The following is an 18,725-nucleotide window of genomic DNA, read 5'->3' as shown; positions in this document are numbered from 1 at the left end:
TCAGCAGTTGTTTGTATTTGATCTATTTCCATTAGATGTTGCTAATATTATTCTGCTTTAATGATAAAAAATGTAAGCTAATATTTGATTGACTGGGAAGACTAATACATTTAAGTAAAATGAGATGTATGTCTATAAAGTACAGGAGTGTAAACTAGGGAATTCTCAGACAGGGCTTGGGAATATTCAAATATATTTAACCTACCTGTAGTCTTGTGAGCCAGTGTGGTGTAGTGGTTAAGATGTTGGACTACAACCTGGGAGACCAGGGTTCGAAGCCCCACATAGCCATGAAGCTCACTGGGTGACCTTGGGCCAGTCACTGCCTCTCAGCCTCATGAAAACCCTATCCATAGGGTCGCCATAAGTAGGAATCGACTTGAGGGCAGTACATTTACATTTTACCTGTAGTCTTAAGTGGTATACTGCATTCTACTATCTTAGGACTGTACCACCACATTTCCACCCATTCTGCATGTGCAGACTAGGTCTGTAATTCTGATAATTAATTTTTTGGCAGGTAGATGCGCTGGCAACTTCAGCCAATATAAGCAGTACAACATACACTAGTTGCCAAAGGAACTTTCTTCTGAATGGCAGAGTTTTGTGAGATGGGTGCTGTCTACAAAAAGATTCTGTCATTTCTGGCTATTGAAACTACTTAAATGTTTTGTTGTAGGTGCAATCCAGAAAAAGTCAGATGTGCTTAGGTGCCATCACTTTAACCTTCTGATGCTTCTTCCTTTCATAAACCTTGTGGTTTCTTTTCCAGGCCGAACTACAACTCAGGTGGCAGTTCTTCAATATGGAAAAGCAAGTACTTTGGAAATTTCATGGAACGTACTCCAAGAGAAAGCAAATCTTTTGTCTATGGTGAGCTCAATTGATCAAAGAGAGCAAGGCCCCAGCAAACTAGGTATGTGGCTGATCAGACTGTAGTGCGGGTGCAGGGACTATGGATGGAAAGACATGTCAATTTCGGTCCTCTCAGTTTCTCATTTTTCCAGTCTTAAATTCAGTTCTCCACATTTCTGCAGCAATTTGTGATTTTTTTAAAAAAAATCCTCGTGAAATTTCATGCAATTTTCTCCTAATAAACATATTTTTGTAGACAGTTATGATTAATGTACACATTATTATATAATGCATTTTTGCATGTTATTTTCACTCATAAATTCATTTTTATGCACATTTTCTCCTAATGTATGTGTTTTTGTAAACATTGGTTGGCAAACTGCATTGCAAAATTTGGATAAGTGAGAATTTCAAAGGGCAATGTGGTTTAGTTCTCATATTGTTTCAGAAAGTGCAAATTTGATCGATTCAGCTTGAAATGTATAGAAATTCTCGCCCATCCCTACCAGGGACTTATACCGAGATCAGTTCTAAGAAGGTTTATTGGGGTGACTCAACTTTATTTGAAACATTTCCTCCCCTTCTCTCCCATAACACAAGGTGGCTTTCAACCTGATTTAAACAAATCTAACAACAATCTTTACAGTCTAAAATTAATCCATCAGCAGTCGGAGCATTAGGACTCTAAAGTCAATGTATTGATTAAATAACAGAGCAGTCCTATGTTCAAAACTATACTGGTGGCAGCCAAACCTTGGTGTAACATTAACGTAGCTTAGTTGAGATCCTACATAAACATTTATATCAGCAAAATTGACAGCTAAGTGATATTTCTATAAACAACACAGAATATAGTAACTCTGACAGCCACTTCCCTAGCAACTGTGACAATACCAACAACTCTCACCAATTGTGGAATAGCATACTAAAGATACCACTATATTATTCATTCATGGAATGAATGAATCCACAAACAGCAACAGGGAAACACTCCTATAATGTCAACGTACCCCACTGTTCACACAACTAAGGTGCAAGGGCATGATAGCATCCTTTGCAGCATCAGCCACTGTGATGCTGGCATGAGGAATCCAGCAACTGAGATGCTCCATGGATCACTGCATATGTCTCATACCATCCTTTCTCTGCCATTTTCCTCCCCATAACTCGTATCTCTGTTGGTGAGCGGGGGGGGGGCTCAATATAACAACACTGAGTTAAAACTTTTTAAATCTTCATTATTATGCAAGAGATTTAACATGTGCATGCAGTGACTCGTCTTCTCTATTAAGGAATTGTTATATGCTGTACTCCATTCTTGGTTGGTATTCGGTTCTTTGTACATTTATTGGAAACATACACACACACACACAAATCAGCCTTTTGACTGGTGAGCACAAAGGTGGGAAACTTTAAATGTGGCTCTCTAGATGTTGTTGTGCCTACTGGCTAGGCTGATGGGAACTGGAATTACAAAAATGTCTGGAGAACCACAGATTCCCCATACCTGGACCATCACACAGGGAAGAAAGACATTGTCAGTATAGTACAGCAGAGAGACAGGGACCCCAGTTGGAAGGAGGCATACATAACAAACACTTTTACCCAGACAAGGGTTTAATACCTATTTGGGAAGAAGGGGTGTTGTGCCAGGGATTGAAGAGGAGAAACTAAGACAAGCAGCAAGGTAATCTACAACTGCCACTTTGCAGGAACAAGGCCCATTTAGCTCACTGGATAGAGGGATGCAATGGGGAATAGGCAATGCAAGTTTGAGCCTTGCCAGTAGGATTTTTATATGCCTGCTCAGAAATAGTCATATCAGAGGCAAGGAGAAAGAATATAGTAGGACTAGAACCCACACTTCACAGGGCAAATTTTCTAAATGAGACACCTACGGCAACAGACAAGAGAATGATAGATCATGAGACTTTTGTTGTTCCCAGCCAGTGGCCCAAGGATTCAGCCGTGTACTGCAGGACCAAGTGGTTTGCATAAGGAGCCTCAGCCCTGTGGAACAATAGAAGGTCCTAGGATCGCAGCAAGCGGTGGGGGAGAGAAGTGAGAGGGGAATTAGTAAAGCTCCAGTGCATGTGTGGAACACTGTGCATGGCCTTGGATGCCACCCATAAGGTTTTTGGACGGCAAACAATATTCTCTCTAGCAGCAGTATAGCACTGGGGCCCCATAGGAGCAGAGGAGTATACACATTTTAGGATCCTTGGCCCATTGTACTGTAGGGTTTATGGCTGCCGAAAAGTGAGAAATTAAACCTGACTTCCATAGTTCACTGGAGAATTGGCCATGATTGTTTTCTCAGCCTGGAGAAATAATAATAATAAAACCAAACACATGGAGAATATTCTGACAGGCTCTTTGTGAGAGGAATGGCCTCATTTATACAGCTGTTACAGAAATCCTTCTACATAACACATGTAGCAAGCTTTGATGGACAGCAGCTAGATTGCCGCATGAATTTGCCTTATGCAGGGTTGGATCATTGGGTCAATCAAGCCCAGTATTGTCTGCTCCAGCTGCTGGCAGCTCTCCAGGATTTTAGGTGGTAGTCTTTCCCATCTCTTCTGCAAGGGCTTTTGGGCTGGAGATGTCTGGGATTGAATCCTGGGCCATCTGCATGCGAAGAGTGTGCATTGCTATGGGCCCCCATAAGGCCATGGTAGTCCTATGGAAAGGAAGGGGTAAGAAAGCTAAGCATAATATTAAGAGATTCAGTTACTGTTAATTGGCAATTGCTGAGGGCTGGTAAATGCGTAAAATTAGCAGGACCTTAACTAGAGTTGGGAGATTGGAAATGGGATGCTGAATCATGACACTCCCTCCAGCCCCTTGCCCTCCCTTGGTACAGCATTATGTTTGACTGACATGAACCTTGGTTAATATTTCCACATCAGAACTCAGAAATTTGCTTCTAGAAGCCAATATTGGAGAATACTATTCACATATTTGAGGAACAAGAAATGATGGCTTTTCCTATTAGCAATGAAGGCAGCTTATATTGATACTGTTCTAATTAATTGAACTACTGTAAGGGAAGTACCATCTTTCTTCACCATCCTCAAAAGATTAGCTTCACTCAGATCTTGCAATATCAAAACCAGGAGTTCCCAAGCTGTAGTCTGTGAACCACCAGAAGTCCGCAAGCTTCATTCAGGTGGTCTGCAGCATGTCCACATTAAATATTTATACTGTGTTTTAATTTTGACTGCTTGTTTCATTACTTATGTTGTATTTTATTATATTACAGTTTGAATTCTATGGAATGCAAATTGTAATACAAAAATACAATGTAGGAAATGAAAACAAATGAAAAAATACAATTCAAAACAATACAGCATCTAGCAAGCACATTATAAAATCATTAAGTGGTCTGATAAGACCATCAGCAGTTTTCAAGTAGCCTGGGGTGGTGGTGGTTTGGGAACCACTCATATAAACTATATTTGCTTTATTGTCAATTTTTAAAGTTAAAATCTGACATTTAACTTACATATGATGAATCATTTGAAAGCTCTAGTGATAATGAACCCACCGTTATGGATGGTGAACCCACTATTAGTGAAGATCAGTCTGCATCCATAGTTCCAACTGTTAATTTAAAAAACTTCCCAACCTTTAATAGTGCTCAAAATCTGCGCTCAGAGGCACTGGCCTTACTATGTTGAGTGGCTGGGCATGTCCAACAGTTAACACTTTAGATCAGTGCAGTTGTATAGCATAGGTCTTAGCCTTCCTATCAGATGTCTGCTTCTGTCATATTTAAGTAACATTTGCTTCTTTTGACTTTGTTTTTGAGGAAGTGTTCCATAAGTGTGGGCAAAGAAAGACCTTTGGGGATTCATGCTTCTGTAGTCAAAGCCATTGAGGAGATGTTATTGGAACCCTGGAGACCTTTTTAATATTTTGATTCATGAGGACCAGGCAGGAATTTCTGCTTTGTTGAATTTCCCTGCCTCTTATAACATCCTGAAGTGATTCGGCATTGTATTCCTCATTGGGGGGGGGGAGAGACAAAACAGCTGCTAAAGGATATTCTGTTACATTCCAGTTTTGCTGTTCTGCAATTTGAGTACATTGGAATGTTACCCTACATTTCTCTCTCTCTCCAAATGTTTTTATTTCTTACACATTTTTAATTCCTTTGTGCAGTTTCTCTCACATTCCAATTAGCCTATGAATTTAACTGAGGGATTTTTTTCCTTTCTTGTTCTATCCCCACCCAGTTTTTAAATCATGAATGGAATTGCTGAATAATGGATCTTAATATACATGCCTAAAATCTCCTATTAAGAACCTCCAGCTTGCTCAGTGTAACATTTAGAGGAATGTTCATTGATATGACAGGTGCAAAGAGTGCTCGTATAATATTTATAATTCTCCTTTGTGGGTCTTTTTATGCAATCCTACATATGGGTTCTTTGCCTGTGCAGAACAACGTTTGGACCTTTCTAGAAGTAGTCAGTGAATGTTCTGGTGGGCAGCTCTAACAGCACACACCCAAGGGATGTGTCTCCTGCCTTCCTGCTCAGTTTCTTGATGGCTGCATTTTTATTTATTTATTTATTATTTGATTTATATCCTGCCCTTCTTCCCAGCAGGAGCCCAGGGCGGCAATCTTTAGGAGCCTTTGCTTTTCTCTGTTTCTAAAGAGAGCATGTGCCAAACCTTTTTTCCTCTTTCCCTCCACTCTTTATCTCTCCTTTTCCAATGTAATTTCTTCTTTTATTTTTGTGTTTTTTTTATTCAATCAACTGTGCCAGTCAGTATTTTTGCCACTCTCAAGCCAGTGCCTATGGTACAATGGGTACTTTTCTGAAAGTGGGATACATATGGCAGCAAGCTACACACACTCTCTCTGAAGGGCATGCCTACTCTACCTTGGTGAAAGGCACATAGTAGAGGCATGATATTTCACCAGGCAGATGTACAAAAATTGCTTATCCTCCTTCTGAGTGATATCGTGGGAGCATGCCCTTTTAGCAATAGGTACTAAAGCCTATATATGGGTTCTTTGCCTGTGCAGAACAACGTTTGGATAGCCAAGGTGACGGGGGCAGGACTGTGAAACCCAGAAGCCCCTATTCATGGATTGGCACATGGGCGATGGATACAGAGCAGTCCTATTCAGGAACCACTTTGCTCACCCTGTATGGGGAGGGGACTAGAAAAGGTGCCCTAAACATAGTCTGCCTCATCTCTCTCCCTGACTGGATTACTGCGTCCAGTGAGGTCACCACTTAGCAGTCGCAAAAGTCAATTGAATTTCGGAACATGGAATATGCGGACATTGCTGGACAATACAGATAGTGAACGTCCTGAACTCAGGACTGCCATCATCGTGAGGGAGTTGAGATGTTTTAATATTGACATAGCAGAACTCCAATAAACTTGAAGAACAGGAGAAGGACAACTAAAGGAAGAAAAATGAGGCTATACAGTAGGGCCCCGCTTCTCGATGCCCTGCTTTTTGGCGTCCCACTAATATGGCGCCAGCGGGGTGATCAGCTGAAGCTCCCCATGCTTCAGCTGATTTCACCCGAGGAGGGGAAGATCAGCTGCAGAGCGCTACAGCTGAGCTCCTCTTCTGGCGCAATCACACTCTGGCGCTCACTTGAGCTGATCGTGCCGGAGGAGGGGAAGATCAGCTGTAGGTTCCAAGGAAGAAAACCAAGGCATAAAATGAACATCCATGCCCTTCAAGATCCTATTAAGTGAGCCTGCTTTCAAACAACTCTCAAGAAACATCTACCGATGGAACTCCCTCAAAAAATGTTGAGGAATACTGGATTAAACTGAAGACATCCATTATTGCACCATGTGAACAAATGATTGGATACCAAACTAAGAAACATCAGGATTGATTTGATGAGAATGATAGTGAGATTGAACATATCATTGACAAGAAAAGAAAAGCCTTCCAGATATGGCAAAAAGACATTAACTGTGCTGCTAAGAAAAAAATCTATGCCAGTGCAAAGGCTGAGGTCCAAAGAAGAACTAGAGAACTTAAGAATGCCTGGTGAATAAAGAAAGCTCAAGAAATCCAGCACTTTGCAGATGCTCACGATGCACAGGGCTTTTTTTTAATGCCACAAAGGCCATCAAATTCCGGTACAAATCCCTTACGTTCAGTGGATGGTACAAAACTTCTTAAGGATAAAGAGTCTATTGCACTGCGCTGGAAAGAGCATTACCACAACCTCCTTAATAGTAACTCTATTGTGGCTGGTGAGGTCTTCTCGCAAATTCCACAACAACAAATTAGAGACAAGCTTGCAGTATCCCCTAATTTGGATGAAGTCAGTAAAGCCACCAATCAAATGAAGAATAAAGCTAGTAGATCTGATGGGATTCCTGCTGAAGGCTTTAAAGACGGTGGGCCTGAACTTACACAACAACTTCATAAGCTCATTGAAAAAATCTGGATGAGGGAGGAGATCCTGGAAGACTTTAGGGATGCCATAATTATCACCCTTTTCAAGAAGGGTGATAGAACAGATTGTGGGAACTATCGAGGTATGTCTCTTCTTGCTACCGCAGGTAAAATCCTTGCAAGGATCCTCACAAATTGCTTCCTGCTGATCTCAGAGGATGTCTTCCCCGAATCTCAAAATGGTTTCCGCCCTTCCAGGGGGAGAGTGGACACGATCTTCACTGCACGACAGCTTCAAGAATAATGCTGGGAGCAGAATCGACCTTTATATATGGTGTTTATTGATCTGACTAAGGCCTTTGACACTGTGAATCGAACCGCTCTCTGGACCATCCTTCTGAAAACTGGGTGCCCTGACAAATTTGTGAATATTTTGCGACTCCTTCATGACAACATGACAGCAACAATTTTGGACAACAGTGGCTTTCAGAGTGATCAATTCAGAGTCAGATCAGGTGTAAAACAGGGATGCTTCATTGCTCCCACCTTATTTGCTATCTTCATTGCTATGATTCTACACCTCATTGAGGGGAAACTTCCTACTGGTGTGGAAATCATATATCGAACAGATGGAAAGCTTTTTAATCTCAGGAGGCTGAAAGCAAAAAGTAAGGTAATGTTAACCTCTGTCGTAGAACTTCAATATGCCGATGATAATGTAGTCTCTGCACATTCAGAGAAAGATCTTCAAACTATCCTAAATGTCTTTGCAGAAGCATATGGAAAGCTTGGCCTCTCGCTTAATATTAAAAAATACTAAGTGCTTCATCAACAGGTGCGAACTGTCTGTAGCACCATCAATCCAGCTCAATGGTGTGACATTGGAGAACGTTGATCACTTCCCCTATCTCGGCAGCCATCTCTCTGTAAAAGCTGACATCGATGCTGAAATTCAACATCGTTTGAGCTCTGTGAGTGCCGCATTCTCCCGAATGAAGCGTAGAGTGTTCGAGGATCGGGATATTTGCAGGGAGACCAAAATGCTTATTTACAAAGCCATTGTACTACCGACCTTACTGTATGCCTGTGAAACATGGACCATTTACAAACACCACTCCCAACTTGAAAGATTCCACCAACACTGCCTCTGGAAAATTCTGCAAATTACTTGGGAAGACAGACAGTGTAATGTTAGCATTTTGGAAGAAGCAAAGACTATCAGTGTTGAAACAATGATCCTTCAACATCAACTTCGCTGGACCAGCCATGTTGTTTGAATGCCTAATCACCATCTTCCAAAGCAGCTACTTTACTCCAAACTTAAGGATGGAAAATGGAACATTGGTGGACAGCAAAAGAGGTTTAAAGATGTTCTTAAAGCGAATCTAAAAAAATGTAACATGAACATTGACAACTGGCAAGTCTTGGCACATGAACGTCCCAAATGGAGGTCGGCTATTATCAAAGGTGCTGTGGACTTTGAAGAAGCACGAATACGAATGGGACAAACGAGCTAAGCGGAAGGCGCATCAAGCAAATCCTCATCATGACCATCTTCCATCTGGAAAGCTACGTCCTCACTGTGGGAGGCTGTGTGGATCCAAAATTGGCCTCCACAGTCACTTACGGACCCACTGTTAAAGGCCTTATCTTGGAAGACAATCTTACTTGGCCAGAAGTGATCGCCAATTAATGATGATAAATACTTCTTTCAAGTACTTTAAGAGTGGTATCATAGCTCCTCCTAACCTTCTGTTCTCAAGGCTAAACCCAGTTCTTGTTTCCAGTCCCCTGATCATCCTTGTTGTCCTCTCTGAACCTGTTCCAGTATGTCTGCATCCTTCTTAAAGTGTGGTGTCCTGAACTGGATGCAGTACTCAAGATGAGGCCTAACTAGTACCAAACAGAGGAGAATTAGTACTTCAGGTAGCCTAATGCAGCCTAAAATAGCATTTGCCTTTTTTTGCAGCCACATTGCGCTGTTGGCTCATATTCAGTTTGTGATCAACAACAATTCCAAGATCCTTCTCACATGTAGTATTGCTGAGCTGAGTATCCCCTATCTTATGACAATGCATTTGGTTTCTTTTTCCTAGGTGTAGAACTTTGCAGTTATCTCTGTTAAATTTCATTCTGTTGTTTTTAGCCCAGTGCTCCAGTCTACCACAATAATTTTGAATGCTATCCTGATGAGTGAGAGTGCATTTTTGCCTGTTTCTTTCCAGTGGGTGTCATTGTACCACCAATAAAAAATATTTTGATATAAATAGAACATGAAAATATGCTGTTTCAATATTTCTTTCCATTCTTCTCCCAGCCTTGAGCCTAAATAATTCAGTGATGTTTCATTACTAGAAAGATAATATTTCAGAACGGTAAAAAATAGTGTTATTAAAATATGATTTGAAAAGGATAGTGTTGTATCTTTTCCCTGATTTTCTAATGCATTACTGTTTTTCTGCTTGTGGTCTTTTAATTTAAAATTCTATTTTTATAATTTACACATACGTTTAACATATTATTAGAATTATATCTTGCTATATGATGTAATCTATGTATAATGTAGAAACTATTGCAGCTATATTTATATAATATTTACATATTGCATTTCAATATTAACATAAACAGGAATAAGTATAACTGTATAAACAGGTGCATGGCCTGGTTCTCATGAGAATAAGCAAGCATGTAGGTACCCAGAAAAAAAATGCAGCCACTGCACTCCTCCCTCAGTCCTGCTGTGCTCCCCATATATGGGACTTATCAACACAGGTGCATTACTTCCTACTAAAGACGCTGTTTTACCTCCATTTTCTATGTGCACCATCTACAGTAAGGGCTCAATGCCAGCTGCAAACATAGTGTTTTCTATTCATACTGAGGGTAAGGATCAATCATGCAGTTTATTAATGACCATGCCCTCCAATTTAACATTTCCAGTCCCTCTGGTTGCTTGGCAACCGAATATACTCTGTTCTACCAGTTGCAGTAGGTTCCATTGTTTGCATTTTTTGCAATTATTTGTATTTTCACTTGTATGATACAGCTGAAATCCGAATCTTTGTTTGAGCAGTGTTATGCTTTTGTGCACAAGTTAGGGGGAAAAGAAAAATAATGGCACCATTTGCAGCAACATAAAAAAGGCCAGCAGAATGGAGAGCAGCTGGAAGTTGCTTGTCAACCCAAGAATCAAAATGAAAGAAAGGAGGAGGGGACAGTGGGTGTGGAGAGGGGAACAATTCACCCACCCACTTAAAAGCATCAGAGCAAAGCATCTGCAAGGAGGAGTGCAGCACGGTCCACTTTTCATATTATCAGTGGATTGGGTTAGTATGGATTTACAGGGGGAAAACTGCATGATAGCTTCTGTTTGCTGGTAACATCATGTGAACCATGCACATTAAAAGGAGATGTGAGTAGCACCAAACACACAGTAATGATAGCCATAGTGTGATTTGGTGTTATGTGTAAACCCAAGCTTGTAGCTTGTCTCCCACAACCACAAGCTGAAGCCAAGATTGTTTCTTGGTTTATCGCTCCTGGTCGTAAACACTAAGCCAAAGCTTAGCTGCATTAAGCAAGGGCTTAGCTGCACATAGTGCAGCAGCAGCAAAATAAGGGGAGGAACAAAGTAACTGTGATTTTCCTTCTGGGTCCCCGCGTGCTTTCTCCTTGGCTCTAAAATGTGTTTTGGCTTAGGATTACATGTGACCCAGGCTTACGGCTTAGCACAAGTGTGCTGGCTCTGGGAGAGGAGATTGGGGCCACTTCATTCTTTCCCCAAAAGTTTGGTTGCATTTCATGGTTAGTCTGGAGTACAGATGTGATTCGCTGTGTTATTTCATGCCAGTTGTGGTCCTTTGGACTATTACTATGTCACAGTCCATAGCAGTTCACATTTCCTTAAATTAGGTTTTGTTTGTTCTCCTGAGCCACTGTGGTTTAAAAAATTATGTAACTGATTTAATCTCCTCTAACCATGGTATAATGGTCTCTTACATATTTCATGTTATTTACATTACTGTTGATGTTATCTTATGCTTCTTGATGGTTTTTATTCACAATTTAATGAGCCAGGTATTTCCCATCAACTATTTGCCCTCAGGGTTATTTTCTGTTTCAGACCTGAATGGTGAAAGGACAGGACAGGGATTCTACCCCCACAATTGATCCTTGAACAGATTTTTGTTTTAGTATTTAGTATTTTGCTGTGATATGGTGATGAAACTGAATGCAATTATGAATGGGCATCATGGCTGCATGTGTATTTCTGCTGAGTATCAGAGGACCTGCTCTCTTTACCAAACACTGATTATTATGGGTAAAGTAGGCACTTCTTTTTTAAAAAAAGAAATGGACCAAAAAGTGACAAGGCTGGATGCATTTCTTTTACTTTTGTGCTTTCATTCCCCCACCTTCCGAACCTCACCTCAGCATGCTCAGACTTCTTGCTTCAGATAACAGACTTCTAAACAGCCTTGATTGTGAGGCAAATGCATGAGCCACCATTGGATGGATTAGCAAAGCATAGGGTGATGTGGGGCTGTGCACCTGATTTGGCCAAGGTCAGAACCAAATTTGGCGTATTCAGGAAGATTTGGGCATCAGCCAAGTCAGGTTGAGATAGCCATGGATCGCTACAGGCCTAGAACCATCCAGGGCTGTCAGGAAGGGGCATCAGGCAGGAAGGAGAGGCAGGCATCAGGTGGGAAAACCTGGAAACGGCTGAGACCTACCAGCTGCATCTTCTCAGGGAAAGGTATGCCCAGCAGTGCCTTTATTTCCTGCCTGATGCCCTGCCCTGCAGTATCAATGCCTCTGCAAAAAAAGCCATTTGAAAAACAGCACCACTCTAGAATCAGTGCTAAACCATCAGTCTTGAAGGGTGCTCACTTGCCATTTTTACCTTAATTAAACATTTGCCCCACTCCTGAACTAATTCAGGACTGGTTCCGAGGCAGGGCAGGTAATCCGTGGGTTGACTCAGTAGGTTGGCTTTATGCCCCCCTTGGATTGGAGCCATTGGGTGGACCAGGGGGCTAGTCCTACTCAGAGTAGACCCAAGGAAGTTAGGTTCATTAATTTCATTGGGTCTACTCTGAGTAGGACTTAGCTGAGTACAATCCAGAAATAATATCATTAGTGGAATAAAACTATTGTTATAAATGGTCTCAGTTCATTAATGATATCATAAAGTTCACCAGGATTTTTTAAAGAATGGTATCAACAAAAGCCACTAGCAGCTGCAATATTGACATGAGATCCTTGCACAACATGAATGATTGAATTACATTTGAATCTGCACCCACACCCCAAAATAATGAAATTCTTCACCACCCCTACTCTCTGGAGAGAGCTAAGCTATGAGCCCAAATTTGGATAACATACGCCAAAGTAAGTCAAACTATGGCTTAGCTCAGTGTGGTGCAACAGCAAAATTACCACAGTCTCTTCAGGAGCCCACTCATTCAAGCTAAGCCATGGTTTGACTTAACGTGATGTGCAAACCAGACCTATGTTTACTTACAACAATGAGAAACCAATATTAACTTATATCTAGGTTTCATAAGGGAAATAAAGGTAAGCCAGCTATTAATTTTTCCATCTCAGTACATATTCCATAAATTTTGTCATTTCTGCTGCTGTCTAGACCTTCACTAACCACACATAAAGTATAGCCTACTTGTGGATTTTAAATCACGATTTCTTTCATTTTCAGGGGAAGTGATTGACTTCACAGTTCAGCATGCCATTTCTGAAGTCAATGGAGGAAGGCCCAATGCATCCAAAGTAGCAGTGATTATAGTATCCGATGCATCACAAGACTCTGTGGACACTGCTGCATATTCTGCAAGAGTCAATAGTAAATATTATGTCACTATTTTTGTATTAATAATATGAGGGTATTTTGGAAAGTAACTCCAATTTTTGAGATTAGGTATGCCTCTAGTTCCCAGAATTACAGAATTAGAATTAGAAGAATTAGAGATAGCCTATGAAGAGAACCTTGTCATTATTGTTAAAAGATGTTTCATACAATAGTCTTCTATGTAGATATCACTCTTGGTGTAGTTGAATAATATAGGTAGTACATTGCATGAGGTTTTCCTTCTGCTCAATATCACTGTCTGATCCACTTATTAGTAAGTTACTGTATTTGTACGACCTCACTTAGAACATCAGATTGTGACGTATTCTGCATCTCCCTGCTTCGACTTTAATAACACAAGTATCAACTTGGTGTTTCAACTTCAAATACCAAGTTTCATTTGGCATCTCAATGAAAATGTGTCTTTTTGGTCTCTAATCCACGCTGTGGTATCAGGAATGTGCAAACCAACTTTCATTCCTGTATCTCATTCTTCAAGGCAGAAACTGCATTACAAAAAATACTGCATTTCCCCCCACACCCAAAAATAGATGCATGTGAATGAGCTGTTATTTGAACTTGCAACTTGGAACTGTGTCTGGAATGCATGGACCAAATTTGGTCCCAGTATTTCCATGTTAATGGAATGATTACGTTACAGAGTAACCAACAGTATGCCATTTGAACAAGTTGAACATACGATTCATTTTGCTTGATGTATAGTACAGCGTTCTCCCATTTCCTCACAGGAAACTACAACAATTAAATAGCTCTTAGAGTTCAGTGGGAGCAGATGTAGCATTTATTTATGTATAAATAAATAAAATGTATATCCTGCCCTTCATGAAATATGATCAGAGGGCAGGTATCAATACAGAATACAATAATAGATAAGATACAGTTAAAACAGAACAATCAATTGTAATAGAACAAAAAATTACTATGCAGGCACATACTAGCCCTCCGCTTGCTTCACTTGCCAATCCCACTCCACCCTCTCATCTACACCCCTTTACTCACACCCCAGGCATAAACCCCCACCCCCAGGTGCTGCACACATATCCAAACTCAAACTCACAGAGAGATAAAACAACGAAGGCACTCCCAAATGCACACACGGAGGGACTCCTCTCTCTCTCTCTCTCTCTCTCTCTCTCTCTCTCTCTCTCTCTTAAGAGAGAGAGAGAGTTGCATTCTCTTAAGTTGCATTCTCTTAAGTGAAAAATAAGATGGAGAATTATCCCAAATAAACTTCCTAAGCATCCCATTAATCTTTTGAAAATTCACTTGGAGACTATACAATGTAATACCTCGAAGCAATATGTATCAAGTTATTGTTTGTTTGGTGCACTTTTTTTTTTTAGCAAACCTACTGCTGAAATTAGAGGAGGAACTAATTATCAGTAATACGTAAAAACTGCTTTCAGTCAGGCCCATTTCTGACTACTGCGTTCAAGTACAATTGAAAGCAAGGAATATTTCAATATGTTGAACTTTTCCCTAGGGGTGTCATTGCTTCCCATTGGAGTTGGAGACAGATACAAGGAAGCAGAACTGAGAACTTTAGCTGGGTCGTCTGCCCCTGACAGGATCATTAAACTGCAATGGTTTGATGACCTTCCCACCATAGCAGCATTGGATGACAAATTTGTCAGGAAACTTTGCACAGGTAAACTTCATTCACTTCAAAAAAAACCAAGTAAAAATACATTCCCCGCAACATGATAATAATTTACAATTAACACATATTTTGCTTTCCAGAAGTTGCAGTACTGTTTTCATTACCTAGAGGACCACCAAATGATACCTAGCAAGAGAGTACTTCAGATGTTCTTCAAGAATGCCATTTCACCATATAGTGAGAGATGAAGAACAAACCTTGAGAGGAAAGGGAGACTATGATCTAGGCAATGGCACCCACAAGGGATTCCTAACTCAAACACACCCAATTATTTATCTGTTTTATAGCTCAAAACAAATTTGGTCAGAAAGCAAGAATCTTAGAAAGGTCCAAAGTCCAGTAGAGTGACATGCTAAAAGTGGCTCATCATTGTTGCTTAAGGACATAGAAAATACAGTCCGCTCAGTTTGAGAGCAAAACATAACCATCCAAAAATAAGAATAATTTCTACATATTTAGGGCACTCCCTAGTAGGAACAGGCAAATCTCAGTCTGTCCTGTCTCTGTCTGTGAACATATAAAGTTTATCCCTCTCTGTTCTTGTGTGGATTTTTTAGGATAATTTGTCACTATCTTACAAAATTCCCACATAAAACTCCCCCCCCCAAAAAAAGCCAATTGAAGAGTACTTGTTACACTCCAGAGAGTGCCCTCAGGGACTAAGTTTTCAGTCCCAGAAGATATTCACTGATTGGCAAAAAAACCCTTGCGGTTTAAGAATGTACCTGTAGCCAACAGATATTTCTATCAGACTTTAAAAAGCAGGGAAATTGGGCAGCCATACTGAGTGCACCAGGGGAGCAGGAGACCTGACCTCCTCTCTGAGATAATGTTCTGCCCTACCAAATTTTTACAATAGAAATACAATTTGGGTTGGTCTTTCACAGTCCAATCTACTTCCTGTGTAGCTTGGAAGAATTTGGTAACGTACCTCTGAGCATATAATGAGTGGTGGCAACACCTGCAATCAGCCCAAATAACAGAAACAAGACATGTGCTGTGCTGATCTTGTTTTATCAGGGAGGAAGCAACAATATTAAGATGGTTAATATTGTTCAGATATTCATTTTAAATATGTTTGATTTACTTCTCAAATCTTTCCCCCACAGACCACATGAAAATTGCTGAGGGTCTTGGGACTAAGGCTGTGTATACACCATACATTTAAAGCACATTCACCTTCTTGCCTATTGCAGCAACTGTAATGCACCGTGCTAGATGCTTTGTGATTTTAATTGCTTCTTTTATTTTATTGTATTCCATAGGATTCGGATTGTAATACAGAATAAGAAATAAAAAAGCAATTAAAACACCATTAATAATATGAATATTTAATGCAGTGGACATGCTGTTTCTTATCTTCAATCACAAATACACAGACATGTTGTGGACTACCTGAATGAAGCTTGTGGACCACCACAGTTTGGGAATACCTGACTTAGTAAGATACAGCCTTAACACTGCAATCTCAAACACAATTACCAATGGGATTTATATGAATGCAATTACACCTTGGTAAGTGCTTGTTCTAAGCAGTATATAGTAGCGGTGAGGGCAGCAAAAAAGAGATATTTTGCTGATACTAGTAAGTCATCACTCTCCCGCCCAGCGGAGCTCTTTAAAATTGTGCGAGGGCTTTTACATTCTGGCCCCCGGGATATTATAGATTCATCTGTAGCCCGCTGTGATGAGTTCGCCGAGCACTTCCAAGATAAGATCGCATGCATTCGCCTGGACTTAGACTCCAGTATTATAGCAGTTGGACCTAATGAAGTATCCAGATCACGGTCTTGTCCTCATTTATTGGATGAGTTTCAGTCTGTGCAGCTTGAGGATGTTGACAGGATCCTTGGACTGGTGCGGGCGACCACGTCTGTACTGGATCCTTGCCCCTCTTGGCTGGTGAAAGCTGGCAGGACTGGAACTGCCAGCTGGGCCAAGGAGGTAATAAATGCCTCTTTAAGAGAGGGAGTGGTCCCTGACTGCCTAAAAGAGGCGGTGGTGAGACCACTCCTGAAGAAACCCTCCTTGGACCCAGACAACTTGAACAACTATAGACCTGTGGCGAATGTTCCGTTCCTGGGCAAGATCCTGGAGCGGGTGGTTGCCGGCCAGCTCCAGGGGCTCTTGGATGACACTGATTATCTTGATCCATTTCAATCTGGTTTTAGGCCCGGTTTTGGCACTGAAACAGCCTTGGTCGCCCTGTATGATGACCTTTGTCGGGAGAGGGACAGGGGGAGTGTGACTCTGTTGATTCTCCTTGATCTCTCAGCTGCTTTGGATACCATCGACCATGGTATCCTTCTGGGAAGACTCACAGAGTTGGGAGTTGAGGGTACTGCTTGGCAGTGGCTCCGCTCCTACTTGGTGGGTCGTCACCAGAAGGTAGTGCTTGGGGAACATTGCTCGACACCCTGGACTCTCCATTGTGGAGTCCCGCAGGGATCGGTACTGTCCCCCATGCTTTTTAACATCTACATGCAGCCGCTGGGTGCGGTCATCAGGAGTTTTGGGGTGCGTTGTCATCAGTATGCTGATGACACGCAACTCTATTTCTCCTTTTCATCCTCTTCAGGTGAGGCTGTTAACGTGCTAAACCGTTGCCTGGCCGCGATAATGGACTGGATGGGGGCTAACAAACTGAAGCTCAATCCTGACAAGACCGAGACGCTGTTGGTGAGTGCCTTCACTGCCCAGATGGAGGATGTTCATCCTGTTCTTGATGGGGTTACACTCCCCTTGAAGGAACAGGTTCGTAGCTTGGGAGTTCTTTTCTATCCTTCCTTGTCTCTCGAGACCCAGGTGGCCTCGGTGGCACGGAATGCTTTCTACCATCTTCGACTGGTAGCCCAGCTACGTCCCTATCTGGACAGTGACGACCTCACCTCAGTTGTTCACGCTCTGGTAACTTCTAGGCTGGACTACTGCAATGCGCTCTACGTTGGGCTGCCCTTGAAGATAGTTTGGAAACTACAGCTAGTCCAGAATGCAGCGGCCAGATTACTGATGCGGACCAGAAGGTCTGCTCATATAACACCTGTTCTGGCTCGTCTGCACTGGCTTCCTATTTGTTTCCGGGCTAAATTCAAAGTGCTGGTTTTGACCTATAAAGCCCTACACGGCATGGGACTGCAATAACTGGTGGAATGCCTCTCCCAATATGAACCTACCCGTACACTGCGCTCAACATCTAAGGCCCTCCTCCGGGTGCCATCCCATCGAGAAGCCCGGAGGGTTGTGACTAGAACTAGGGCCTTTTTGGTAGTGGCCCCCGAACTGTGGAATAGTCTCCCCGATGAGGTACGCCTGGCGCTGATGCTGCTATCCTTTCGGCGCCAGGTGAAAACCTTTTTATACTCCCAGGCATTTTAAAGTGTATTTTAAATTGTATTTTATAGTGTATTTTATCAGTATTTTCATTATTGTTGTATTTTGATGTTGTTGGTTTTTTGTTATTGTTTGTTTTGATCTTTGATTTTGTTATACTTATTGTATTTATATATTGTGCTTGTTTTATCTCTTATGTACACCGCCCAGAGAACCTTTTTGGCTTAGGGAGGTATATAAATTAAATTAAATAAATAAATAAATAAAAATGAATATGAATATATTGAAGCAAACATGCATAGGAGTGCACAGTAAAGCAACATCAAATACTTACTGTTTCACATTTTGCAATTAATAAGGTTCATTCTGGACTACTAACTATGAAAACATACTGTGAGACAATTATGTATTTCCACTATATATCTAAACAAATAACAAACTGTTTCTTTTTTGGTTGTTTTCATAACCATCTATCAAGATAGGAAAAGTTGCTGAAAATATTTGTGTAACAGCTGTTCTATAGTAGGTGCAACCATGTCTATTATTCACTAACAGGCAAAAAAAAAACCCTTGCAGTTTGAGAACATACCTATACCCAA

At 41.2% G+C, this 18,725-nt stretch overlaps 1 protein-coding gene across 3 annotated transcripts in view; it reads left to right on the top strand.

The window, feature by feature from the left end:
* The window catches only part of VWF (von Willebrand factor), a 313,429-nt gene that overhangs the window by 192,642 nt on the left and 102,062 nt on the right, over positions 1-18,725 (top strand). For all 3 annotated transcript variants that reach the window (XM_061582613.1, XM_061582612.1, XM_061582614.1), the window contains 3 exons: positions 773-916; positions 12,966-13,109; positions 14,620-14,784. In XM_061582613.1, the coding sequence (XP_061438597.1) occupies positions 773-916; positions 12,966-13,109; positions 14,620-14,784 (453 nt within the window). The remainder of the gene's footprint in view (positions 1-772; positions 917-12,965; positions 13,110-14,619; positions 14,785-18,725) is intronic.

This window comes from Rhineura floridana, chromosome 8 (assembly GCF_030035675.1).
Source record: "Rhineura floridana isolate rRhiFlo1 chromosome 8, rRhiFlo1.hap2, whole genome shotgun sequence".
Taxonomy (NCBI): Eukaryota; Metazoa; Chordata; class Lepidosauria; order Squamata; family Rhineuridae; genus Rhineura; species Rhineura floridana.
Note: the sequence above shows the minus strand (reverse complement) of the source record. Positions and strands in the feature narration are given on the sequence as shown.